At 40.3% G+C, this 13,378-nt stretch overlaps 1 protein-coding gene across 1 annotated transcript in view; it reads right to left on the minus strand.

Annotated features, from left to right (window-relative positions):
- LOC120547924 (rho GTPase-activating protein 42) overlaps positions 1 to 13,378 on the minus strand; it is a 109,364-nt gene that overhangs the window by 14,670 nt on the left and 81,316 nt on the right. Inside the window, 10 exon segments of the mRNA XM_039783755.1 lie at positions 1,929 to 1,968; positions 2,361 to 2,520; positions 2,781 to 2,886; positions 3,463 to 3,521; positions 3,714 to 3,798; positions 6,902 to 6,976; positions 7,168 to 7,230; positions 7,536 to 7,575; positions 7,909 to 7,987; positions 12,976 to 13,085. Coding sequence (XP_039639689.1) covers positions 1,929 to 1,968; positions 2,361 to 2,520; positions 2,781 to 2,886; positions 3,463 to 3,521; positions 3,714 to 3,798; positions 6,902 to 6,976; positions 7,168 to 7,230; positions 7,536 to 7,575; positions 7,909 to 7,987; positions 12,976 to 13,085 — 817 coding nt within the window.

The raw sequence follows: 13,378 nt of genomic DNA on the forward strand, positions 1-13,378 counted from the left end.
CAAAGGGCCACAGGTTGGAGTACAACCAGCGTCCGTCCTCTTTCTTTGTGTTGGCATTCTAAACTCTGGTCGATACGGGAAACATCCTCCGAGCTCGAACCGACGATTAAATTATTTATATCTTTTTTTTTTTCTTTTCAGGAGTAAAATTCTCATCACACCCTTCACAGACGTTTTAATTCCAGAGCTCACCTCCCTACGCACACAAAACAAGTTCCTTCCTGAGGCTATTTTGCAGAGGCACCGTTGCTCTGTCCGGCGTTTAGCGCCGCCCAAGACGATTGTGACTGGCTTGAAGAAATGCCAATAAACCAGAGCACGTTTTTCTCCCATCCAGGAATGCTGTGTGGACTAGCCAGACCCTCCTCCGCAGCGCTGTGGAGGAAGGTCTGGCAAAGCGAGACTATGTTAAACCTGCTGCAAGGTAAAATACAAACAGAGGTATGATACATTCAAACTGGGTTAGGAATGCTGGGTGGACTAGCCAGACCCTCCTCCGCAGCGCTGTGGAGGAAGGTCCCGAATGATCCTGCTCATCCTCTCCATCAGAAAGTCAGATGCAGTAGCAGGTCAAACATTAGATTCCTGCAGCAGGAAATTAGAACTACGAGGTGCAGCAAATCATCTGTGCCTACAGCAATTAGACTGCACAATGAAAGACTGAAACTGGCTTTGGCATTTAAATGCATCTTTGCACAATTATGCAACTTTGGCGCTTGGATTTATTTTTTCAGTGCTGCGAATATTGCACTTTGTTTAGCTTTTCTATAGCAGGTTAATTCAGATTATGGATTGATTATTGCTTGTCAGAACTTGCTATTGTCTTATGTATGGGTTATATACTGTATGGTCCGTACTGACCACATTTTAAAGTGATTTCTTTTGAGAAGTGTAAGACCACATGAATTTCCCCTTGCGAGATAATCGAGTTTACTTTGACTTTCCCATTTAAACATACTTGAAAAACAACCAACCAGCTATTACAAGTTGAATTTTTCAGAAATTTGGTGACACAGTGTGTGCAGATGTCGGAGAGATATTAAAGGTCACAGATAGGTTTTGGGAAATTTGCAAATAATGCCTGGTGGCGTTTTGGTTGTGTTTTTTTCTTTTTTTTGGGTGTGCCGGGGACGGTGGGTTTTTTTTTGCGGGGGCCCCCCCCCCCCCCCCCCCCCGGGGGGGGGCCCCCGTGGCGCCCGCGCGCGGCCCCCCCGCGGGGTTTTTTTTTTGTTGTTTTTTTTTTGGGCGGTTTGTTTTTTTTTTTTTTTTTTTTCCTGCAAGGGGGGTTTTGTTTTGCATATATTTTTCTTTCCTTAATCCTTTGCTTTTTTTTTTTTTTTTTTTTTTTTTTGCCCTCCCCCCCCCCAAAGACAAAAAAAATAAATAATTTTTTTTTTTTTCGCGGGGGGCTCGTGGGCCCCTTGTCAACCATCACAGATTAAGCAAAACATTTTATATGGAGGTAGCTATGTCTTTGTATCTCTGGTTGTGTTAAACCTAGTGTACTGTATATCCACGACGTTCCACTTCCGGGATAGTTCTGGTGCCGCCGTAAATTTCTTTTTTTTTTTGCCGGATGTCCGTTACCTACATATTTCTTTGTGTTATAGTTCTAAACTCTGGTGGATTTCTGAGGACTATGGTTAACTGCTCCTCAGATCTCTGCAGGGTAAATCCAGACAGCTAGCTAGACTATCTGTCCAATCAGAGTTTTCTGTTGCACGACTAAAAAAAACCTTTGAACGTACACACGTTCCAACAAAACAAGTTCCTTCCAGAGGCTATTTTGCAGAGGCGCCGTGGCTCTGTCCGGGGCTTAGCACCGCCCAAGACCATTGTGATTGGTTTAAAGAAATGCCAATAAACCAGAGCACGTTTTTCTCCCATCCCGGAATGCTGTTTGGACTAGCCAGACCCTCCTCCGCAGCGCTGTGGAGGAAGGTCTGGCAAAGCGAGACTATGTTAAACCTGCTGCAAGGTAAAATACAAACAGAGGTATGATACATTCAAACTGGGTTATTTTATCTATTAGCAGTTTCTCAATTTCATTTCTAATGTAATAAATCAAGATATTTGGTATCAATAATGCAATATGAAATTGCATATACCATGATTAAAAAAAAATACTATGCATATTTTCCATCTGCATGCAGTGTCATGCTCAGTGTCTTTTTGTCAAACATTAAAAAATTGCGAATGATCAGGGTTTTGGCCATAAATCAGTTATTGGAAATATGATAAAGCTTGTGTAAAAGCAATGTTTGGGTGAATTTTGCAATAACATACCTTTAAAGTAAGCATTAAATGGACAAGGAAATTGGAAAAGCATACTGTACGTTCAAAGCCAAACAATGACTTACCTTGTTGAAGTTCTCGATAAGTATTTCCATCACAATGTTCTGAAACTTGATGTTCATCATGGCGGCCACGGTTTCCTCTTGTGACCGCATCAGGGTGGGCCCAAAAATGACCCCCAGGTTGGACACCGTCATCAAGTTGGACTGGCTTTGAGTGGAAACTCTGCAGGTAGAGGACATGGGCGTCACACAAGCGTAAGACGCTGTTCTCTCCTGACATTGAAAATGTTGAACTGTGTGGTGACAGTTTTGTTCTTCACCTGCTACTGACAGTAACAGAAACAGCATTAAGGTGGCCCCAGAATTGTGAAAACAATTTAATCAGTCCCAGCAATTTGTATCTCCCATAGGAGATACAAATTAGGCTACCAAAGGACAGTCTTTGAGGCTGCAGCGTAACTGATTCAATACAGGAGTACGTACGTGACAAGGTGTTTTATTAGTAGCTCCAGCATTTCCTTGTTCCTTTCGGGAAGCTTATGAACCAATGCATGGACAGCACACACCCTGTAGTTCTGGTCATCGGACTCTGAGAAGAAGCAAATGGATATAAAACGATCAAGAGGCTGATGTACTAACACAAAAAAAATAACAATTATGTGACAATTAATGATTTTAGATCTTTCCAATAAGTGTTACAGTGACTGTGATCAGAGTAAAAGAATATTCTAATGTTACTATATTGGCATGGTAATGCCCAGCCAATATAAGATTTATTCATTTAGATTAGGACAATGCACATTAATCAACATTTCTGTCAATGCGCCAGTGTTAGCCAGTGGGCTAATTTTCAACTGTAGTCCTAGTTACCTAGCATGCATGTCTTTTATGCAGTTGTTTTGAAATGTTATTGTGTTTTGGGAAATGTCGCGTTTTATGATATGTCGCGTTTTGTGAAATGTCGTGTTCTGTGAAATGTGGCTGTGATTTTTCCTTCAGGGCCACCCTAGTAAACAGATGTTGCGTGCTTCATCGGTGGTGTGTGTTTTAAATTTGACAATGCTCTGCCAACTTATGAATCTCTCTTTCATGTATAATAATGAAATAAGACATGGTAAAAATACAAATTACATCACAACTATTATAGTAACTTTTCATAACTTACTAACAGCCAGGACAAAGTCTTTGTGGAGCTTGAATGTCATTAGAGGCTCAGAGAGACACCTGGTGAATAGAGAGAACAGTTGTCATTGATTTCCTGAGTGACACGGCTCTTTTGAATGCAGCCACCTTTCCTTAATGCGTCACTGGCAGCCCTGAATGAATGACTAACACCAGGGAGGATTCAAAGATGCATTATGGAGATAATGATGACTCCTGAAAGTTAAGGACAGGCAGACGGTGGGGCGAGCTGACCTGAGGTAATTCTTCAGGCCGCTGGTGATAGTTTTGTTGTCCCACGTCTCCGGATCCAGGTCCATATCCACAGGAGCCTTGGATGCTATTGGAAACACATTTGGATTTTATAGCACACCACAGCGGTAAACTGTGAAGAAGCAAACACAACCTGATATGACCTGACAGGCTGCTTAACTGAGCATTAACAATACTGACTGTCTTCCTGTGTAGAGAGACTCAAGAGGACCATCTGAAATAAATGAACAAGTGCAAGGGTGGTGTCTCACAGAGATGGAGATCAAGCTTTAGAGAGAATTTCATGAATCATTAAGACATTTCCTGTTCAAATGTATGAGACGTATGCAAACAGGGCTACGTTGGGGCACACATTAAAATGGTAATGACAAAGTAGTAAGTAGTATATAATATGTAATAGTATGGGACCAGATGGCTGTTACACTGTCACACCACAAGGAGGACCTCTTACCTCACTCTGCAGAGTCACATGATGTTTGCTAAAGCTGGAGATTCAACTTGAGATGGTTGTGAAAAATGAGTTATTCATACACTAGAGCAGAGATCTTCAACAGGGGGTCTGTGACCCCTAGGGGGTCCTCAGGGGGGCCGCCAAATTATGTTATGTTTCTCTGCTCAAAAAATTAAAACATGTCTGAAAATATTCATTAATATGAATCCAACATATTAATAGCAAAGATAAATTGGCCTATTTGTGAAAACATTACTTACACATTGAACATCAGCTTTGTATAGGTTAAGGGAGCCACTATGATAGCCAAACAGTTAAGCATAAGGATTCACTGTACCTTCCAAATGTATGTTTAAGGTTAAATCATGATGAATAAATAATAACCATTTATTTTCATCCATCTGGCCCAGTTTAATATGCAACTCAATTGTATACAATATATGCAGTAGAGGGTCCCTACTCGGTCTCTCTTTCAGCTAAGGGGTCCCTGGCCTTAAAACACGTTGAAGACCCCTGCACTAGATGAAAGAGAAGATGGCCAATCAGGCATTTGGAAATTAAATAGGTATCTAATTATGGCATGTGATGGGAGTAAAAATGTAGGGGTCCTCGAAAGGGTTCCAGGTGGTCCCCAGCAAAAGGCAGAATCCTTTATTTTCACTTTAATTCATCCGTAAGTAACACAATGACAGAATGTATGACTACAGTATTTTGGTCATAGGATTCACACACTTTCTCTAACAAAACATCTTAAAGCAAGAAACCTATCTGACGGGCGACCCTGGGACGACATCAGGGACGCACCAATACCAATTTTTTTAAGATCAAGTACTTACATTTGGGTACATGCCAATACTGAGTACCGATATGAGTACTGTAATAATCCCTCTGGGGTCCGAGGGTGTTTTGAGACACACAGATGATTTTGGCCTTCTCTGATATTGCGGTCAACTAGAACAAAGCAGTATTTTCAAAGTACCATGCCTTTTTTCGATTCAAAGCTCAGTGCCTGGGCCTGGACATTTCCTGGGGCTAGTGCCAATAAAATAAATCATATACTTCCTAATATCAAAATACTGTGTGAAGTTTAGAAAGAATGAAGAACGCAAAGTCTAATGATGTCATTCACGTGCATATTAAAGGAACACGCCGACTTACTGTCCGTCGGACAGAGTTACAACACACACGGACATGAGAAGGATATGTATGGACTTATCTAACTCTGGGGGATACGGTGAATAAGCTAAAGTCCCAATAAGTCGGCGTGTTCCTTTAAGTAGCCATGTGCATTTACTGACCCGGCAGAGAGGATGGTTTGTTTACACCAGCAGCTAAGTTCACAAGATTTTGTCCAAATTTAAAGACTTGTGGCAAACTATAACAGTTAAAACAGTGACGGCTGGGAATCTCTCAGCTCGAGTACACTTAGAAGACGTCGAAACGCAGTATTATTAACGACTGACAATGGCTGGTCGTCAAGTGCGATCATGCGTTGGGCAAGAGCCTAGTTATTTTTTTTGCAGCCAAAAATCTCCAAACGGCTGGCATTGCTCCTCTTCCGTCGCCTATACCTGCTTGACGGAGAAGTTATTGTCACATTGCTATGAGGTGGTATCGGGTGTGGTAGTATCAGAATCATTTTATGACTACAAGTACGAGTACATGCGCACGGCATCGGACCATTACCACATACTAAAATCTGAGGGTTTTTTTCCCCATCACTTTTGGCGTTTTTCCCAATGTTTTTGCTGCTTTCTTTGACATTTAACGCTTCTTTTCACTACCATGTATACACACCACAAACACCAACTTATTTCTAGTTTTACACTTATTTTTGGAATTCATGGTCAATAAACCTTATTTATAGGAAATTATAACTAATACTTGAGTTAAAAAAAGCAGAAATTCTGAATTATTTAGACTAATATTAAAGGAAAGATAATCACAGACTGGTATATGTCAACGTTCAGTTGAGATACTGTTTCGAAATTTTTTTTTTAATAAAACACCCAAAATTCAATGAGAGTAGAGATCCGATCATTTGTTGTACTTGCGAAGCGCGTTGCATGGAATCATCCGTGTTACTTTTGGGTAATTAAAAATTAGGTCATTAAAAAGAAACTCATATTTCTGATATAGAAATTTTGAAAACGGGTCAAATTTGACCCGAAGACTAGCCTAGAAATCTAGACGCACCCTAGCGGCAGCAAATGTAATTTGCAGCCAGGGTCAGTCTAGAAACTCTCCGTTGGCTTGCGAGCTGGAAAAACCAAATTCTGGTCAGGCCAATCACATCGTGTATAGAGTCGGTGGGCGGGCTTAACATAATGACGGCAGAGTTGCGACGGTTCCACGTGAATTCCCTGCTGCTTGAAAACAAAGAAGATGGCTGCTGCTGGCGAACAGCGGTCTTTCGAATCGGCTTTGGCCGCGACTCTGGAAGACTTGGAGTTAAGCACTGAAGTCATTCTTATAAAAGGAAGATGTGTTCGGAGTTTTGCCGACCGGATACGGCAAAAGTTTAATCTATCAACTAGCTTTGCTCTGGTTGGCTATGAGTGCAGAGGGAATTTGAAAGACATCCGTTTATCCCGCCCCTCAGATTGAGCACTGCCAATGGTGAGTTCCCAGACCCAACATCTTGATGTAGGTCTGGCTTGTCAGGCTACCCGAAGACAATACAAGGGTTAAATTACATTTTTCCTCTGATTTTACTTACAAAAGACCGTGGTCATCAGCTTCTGTACTTTGGAGTTGACTCCTCCGATTCTGTACAGTCCCATTGTAGTTAAGCCTGTGCGGCAATACAAAAAGAAATGAAAGAATTGGAACAAGGTACAAAGATTTTCTGTTTAGCTAAGACTTATGCAAATGATATGTGCCGTCATGTCCACTAATGAATGAAGCACATTGTTATTCATATTCAGAGCCAGGCTGCACTCAAGTCATTTGACAGATGAAAGCTGAGAGATTTAAATGTCTCACCTCTATTCTCCACCAGGTCAATGCATTTCCTTACGAAGTTAAATCCCGCCTCATTAAGAAATGCTGTAATACAACATGAGAATAGGGTTGACATGTCAATTAACGCCCGGGTTAACCACGCATCATGCAGGAATAACAAGCGCTCCCCTATGCCTGTGCTCTGACTAATAAGATACAATCCTTGTGCCGGAAGGCTCCCCTATGTCATTTGAGTGGGTGGATGTCAAGTAATTGTGTTAATGAACAGAGATTCTATAGCATGTGTTTGATAGGTATGTGTGTTGGGGATTTTCTTCCAAGTCTTAGAAAGCTAGATTTATGCATTTCTATGATGAAAAGGGTTTGGAAAGATAAAAAAACACACTTACTCTCCTCCTTTTTGCTCAATATGGCTGGCAGGTTGTAAATCTAGACATTTACAAAAAAAAAAAAAAAAAAATACATTGACCATTTGGTTAAAATTGAACAAAATCTCAGAATGAAGAGAATATGTGTCACAGTTTTTACCCAGTGGTCTTGTGCTTTGAGTGGACTGTCCTATTGTTAGCACAAGTCGGTGAGGTCATAGTTTCTTAAAAAGACTTAGCCTGAACCCACCAGAAGAGGGTGCCAGTGACAAATAATTCAGCTCTTGGTGGTGTTTTCTTGTCAAACAAACAACTACAAAAAAATACACATACTGGCCAAACATCAGCCAGCCCAGAATGAATATTTCAGAGACCAACAGGCAGAGTTCCTCACCGGCTCCTTGCCATCCATGGCCTCCAGCCACAATCTTCTGTTGGACTCCGACAGTGCCTGCAGTGTCATCACGCCATGCCTGGAAGGATTTCAGAGAAAAGCTGCTCTCAGTCTGATTTCATTGCCTTGGGGCCCCTGGACAGACCTTGTTTACACTGGCTGAGACCGCTATAAAAGGACTAGTGTGACTAAAATAGCTCATATGCAAATGCTTGACTTCAAGCTGTGCCCTTGGTTGGCTCGGTGCTTCACATCCCATTCCCAATTAGATGCTACATGTGCTTAATATTAGAGTTTTTTTTTTTTTTTGCACCAAACATGCATACACCTTCACATCATCTGAGTTATCATGTCTCATCTCAACATGTGTTACATAGCCTGAAACTGTTCTGAGCATTACGTGCAGTTGATACACAGCACTGCTACAGGATGTAGTAAGCTGGTGATAACATTATCTGATGATACTGGCAAACAAAAACAAACCCCACCCACCCAGTAGTGATAGTTAGTACTAGCATGGAGCCATGTCAAGTTGCATGTGTTAACGGGTAATATTAACCAAATTATGAAATTAAACCAACTGATTTTTAATGTTCCCTCTAGTTGTATTTCGCACTGCGGATAGTTTTGGATTTATTTGACCAAGTTTTTAGATACCTGTCTCCAATACAGTGGAAGGAATTCCATTTGTGATGCTCACAACATTGAAAGCATTCAAAAGATCTAACACCATCTCTTTCCAGATAAAGTGACTGTGTTATCAGTTTGCTTTGGAAGTACTTTCTCAGTCCGTATGAAAACTTTAGACAGTGATGTCTGTGGAGTCCTGGGTACACGTTGCTGTTCAGATTCATTAAATAACATTTCTTTCATCGCTTCGAGCACCACAAATGAAATTCTATTCATTGGGCAAATCTGGGCAAATAGAATTAAACAATTTGCATGGCTGAATACCCCTTTAGTAATTTGTATGAAACAAGCATTTAAAAGATGAGGTTGGGAGCTAGTTGGCCTGATTCTGCCGGGGCTATAGGTTTATTATAATGAGGACAAATAGTTGAGCTTGAAGCTGCCTGGAGCTTGGCCCACATTGTCCTTGTGGTGGGAACAAGCACCTTGGGGCATCGCCGTTTATGATAAATGAGTTGTCCTGCGAATAAAGTGCAGTTATTGTCCATGCTCAGCAACACTCACCAAGGGTGAGCGGTGCAGGCCGCGCTGGCGCTGTGCAACACTAACGCCGAGTGATGATGAGCTACTGTACCTCTATATTCTGAAGTACACAGCACAATAATGAGCTCATATCAAGCTCTCATAACGTCTGACTAGATCAATTCGGCCACAGCTCATCAGCGGGCAGCCGACTTAGAAATGTTTGATCTTTGGCCAATCCCTTATCCTTTTCCCTCAGTACAACATTAAATACCAATCAGTTACGAGTGTTCCCATACAGCTGAATGATTTCAAACTTCTAAAAAGAAGGCACAATGATCAATTGATTCTCGGGATGACATCAATCAATGTATTATTTGAGTAATTGCAGTCAAGTGGAAATCATTTCAGAGTATGTCTGGTCTCCCTAAGCCCATATTGACCAAGTGATTTTGTGAAGGCAACAGTATTTCATTAGAAGGGTTGAAGGGTAACACTTTACAACAACCATCATTTATAAATGGCAAACTGGCAGTTAATTCAACTTTAGTTAATAGTCACGTTACTGGTAACAAACTATGAACGTATGATTTTTAATCTTTACTAATGATTAGGAATGCTATAATTGATGATCTTATTAGTTTAGTGCAATATAAAATAATTAGTTTATAAATGTAGATAGTTAATACTTTGTCAATGGTCATTAATTGCTTGTAAACAATGTATAGATGGCTATTATTAAGTTGCAACTAATGCTTATATTAATTAGTTAATGATTAATACGTGGTTAATTAAAAAGGTCCAATGTGTAGGAATTTCTCCCATCTAGCGATGAGATCATATATCACATCGACTCTCTCGCACCACGCAGTTCAAAGTACCTATTACAGCTACGGTAGCCTTCACGCTTCAAAAAGCCGGTCTCTTGCTCTTTTCAATATCCTTCTCTTTCTGGATGAAGAAGAAAACTCCTGTTCCTGAAATTTGGATTTTGAATACGTGCGGTCCTCCATGTTTCCTTCTTCAAACTTGCCGAGGCCGAGAAGCTACGATACCCATTAGCAGCATTAGCAGCACCTGGGAGTTTATCATGTGACAGCGAACAACAAGCAGAACGTGAACTTTGCTGATCTCAGTTTTACCGTCCAGAGTCAGGCTGTGTCGGACTCTCCCGGTGATTTTTACTTCAGTATTTAAAGTGCTCATATTATGCTCATTTTCAGGTTCATAATTGTATTTAGAGGTTATACCAGAATAGGTTTATGTGGTTTAATTTTCAGAAAACACCATATACTTGTTGTACTGCGCATTGCTGCAGCTCCTCTTTTCACCCTGTGTGTTTAGCTACAGAGTGGGGCATCTCACTTCTGTTTGTGAACAGTGTTTTCTGTTGGTCCCTTTGGGGTGGACTTTGGGCTTTTTCACTTTGTAAACCTATAACGTGCACAAAAAAGATATAACACAATAAAGGAAAGGGAAAAAGCCAAAAAGCACAATATGAGCACTTCAAATATTAATATTATTTTTGTAAGCAATTTTGTTGATTGGGGTTTCATTTACTCAAGCGTAATAGACAGTTTTGTTTATCAGATTGTCAGAAATAACAGGCAAATGCATATTCTGTCAAATAAGGTAACAAGGGCTTATTGCCTTTACTGTACAGGGACCGATCATGTTAAGCCAAAAGGCACATTCTGAAACCCTGCTAACGAGGTATTACAATCATCAGTTGCAACTTTATAATAGCCGGTTTAGAAATAATTTGGTAATCATTAACACATACTAAATATAATATATACAATTTGAATGACGTGTGCGACAATTAACTGTTAAAAGAACAAATTATAGCATTACTAATGAATAATAAACAGTATTAATTATCATTTAATTGTTTTTTAAGAGTAAAGTAACTATTAACTCAAGTTGAATTTACTATCAATGTAGCATTTATCAGTGATGGTTATTATAAAGTGTTACCGAAGGGGTGGATTTGAGATTGAGAGAATGATACGATTAGCAGCACACATGCAGCACATGCAACTGCTCTGAAAGGGCAGCACTGGTCAGTTCACATACCGGACTTTATAGAAAAACTGAAGCGGTCTGAAAAGAGTTCCACGACAGATGTCATTTCTACATCCACATGAACACAGAGAAAAGACGGAATGGGTTCAAAAAAAAAAAAAAAAAAAAAAAGGAGTCAATATCGATGTAGAGAGCATACAACAAACAGGAGCTTGGGAGGGAGAGGACTTGAGGAACATGCATGGTACAAACACAGCTGAAAACATCTGGCAAACCGGGAGTCTTTGAAGATGTTAATCAAACCTGAACAGCTCTTGCAATGCTGAGTAGTCCCATGATAATCTAGGTCAATTGCAAGTATCAATTGGGTTCAATAGAACACAAAATGCATGAGTACAATAAACATCCACATGCGCTTCCACAATCTTTAAATAGGTTAGTTGTAAAAAAAAAAAAAAAAAAAAAAAAAACATGAATTTACCACTGTTTCCATGTGGGTGACTTTTGCTTCGATATAGACAGCTAATATGTGAAAGGATTGTTCAACTTAAAATTACACTTACTGTGAACTGCAAAATGCCATGCCATGGTAACTACTATTATTCAACCCATTTACCAAAAGGCAGTATATTATATAGTGTATAGTATATTGTACAGTATATTGACATTAAATAGATATTGAATTTGGTGACTGTTAAAATAATGAACGAAGCTTCCGTGTCTGAAAAGTGAAGCAAATGCTGAAGTGTCTTAAAGCTGCAGTCCATCTTATTTCCAGCAGGGGGCGACTCCACTGGTTGCAAAAAGAAGTATGTTTGGTTAGAAGTCTATGGGAAAATGAGCCTCTTGATATATTACTCAGTAAACATTTTCAAAATGATTTCATGGTCTGAATCGCTAGTTCTCAAGTCTTCTTCAATGCAGCATGATGTTCATTTTGTAAATTATGGTCCTATTCATTTTAAAACAGACGATAAAGCAGGGAATGCTTTAGGACCTGTCAATCAGGACAGAGGCTTAGCGATGCTAACCATGGCACTGTGGACATTCAAATAGACCTGAGCTTGTTTTTTGGGTGTTGTCTATGTTTTCATCTTAACCTTCGACCCTCTCACTGTGTGTTTTCACTTCCTCAAAGTTAATTGGAACATTTTGGTCGCCTAAAAAATTCTTGTTCAGCGTTCTGAGAACTAAGCTCACTAGCGGTCGCTAGTCTTAGCTGGTAACTTAAGTTTGTTTTCCTGTACTGCCGTACATGCAGATGAGTCGCGCCTAGACCTGGTGCTCTGCGCTTACCCGCCGGTAAATCTCCGCTGGATGACTCGCTTCAGAAGGGCTGTAAATCGACAACTTTTCCCCTTTAGCCTTTAGCGCAGCGCCATCGCATCCATAAACAACGCTGGCTTGCCTGCGTGATCCTCCCCAGCTCCACCCTCTCATCAAAAATCGTCACATCGGGCGCCCGGATAGCTCAGTTGGTAGACCTGCGGCCCTTTGCTGCATGTCATTCCCCCCTCTCTCTCTCCCCTTTCATGTCTTCAGCTGTCCTGTCAAATAAAGGCCTAAAAATGACCCAAAAATACCATCCGGTCGCAAAAAAACAAGATGGCGGCGGCCACATAGCCAAACTCCAGGCTTCAAACCAGCAGTCTATAAACCAACGGGTGACGTCACGGATACTACGTCCACTATTTTTACTATTGGTTTTTCCAAATTGTTTTCTCTAAATGCACTCTTTTAACTAATGATGATGAAATAAATGTTGAAATGCTAGAGCTGGTGGTTATAGTGTTAAATATCATGTTTTGTGTATGTTTTTTTTTTTTTTTAAGTCCATGTAAGATGTAAGACATTTTTGGGAACATGCAGAGGATTCAAACAATCCCAGACCTCTCCATCACTTCGATATCGAAGCAGAAACGCTTGTCGATGGAGTCCGTTTTCCTCCGAATGCAGGACTTGAGCTTGAACATCTCCGGCTGGTTCACGACGAGACCGTTCTGAAAGTAAAACATATCGTACATTAATCAAAACTAATCACAATGAAAAATGATAAGTCTAAAAGTAACACAATCCTCCTATTAGTAAATACAAAAACTCATAAAGTTTGCACCCATTTGTAAGTACAAATTCTTGTGAATGAAGTGAATGTGTTCTGTTGATCGCACACAAAACCAGACTCTCTCTGTTAAAAGCTTTTCATTCCTTTCTTCTTATTTGTGGATTTTGTTATCTTTGAACCATTTTTGTCAAGCCTTTCGCTTTCTGTTCCCATGTCGTAGTCCTGTCATCT

Source organism: Perca fluviatilis, chromosome 2, assembly GCF_010015445.1.
Source record: "Perca fluviatilis chromosome 2, GENO_Pfluv_1.0, whole genome shotgun sequence".
NCBI classification, from domain to species: Eukaryota; Metazoa; Chordata; class Actinopteri; order Perciformes; family Percidae; genus Perca; species Perca fluviatilis.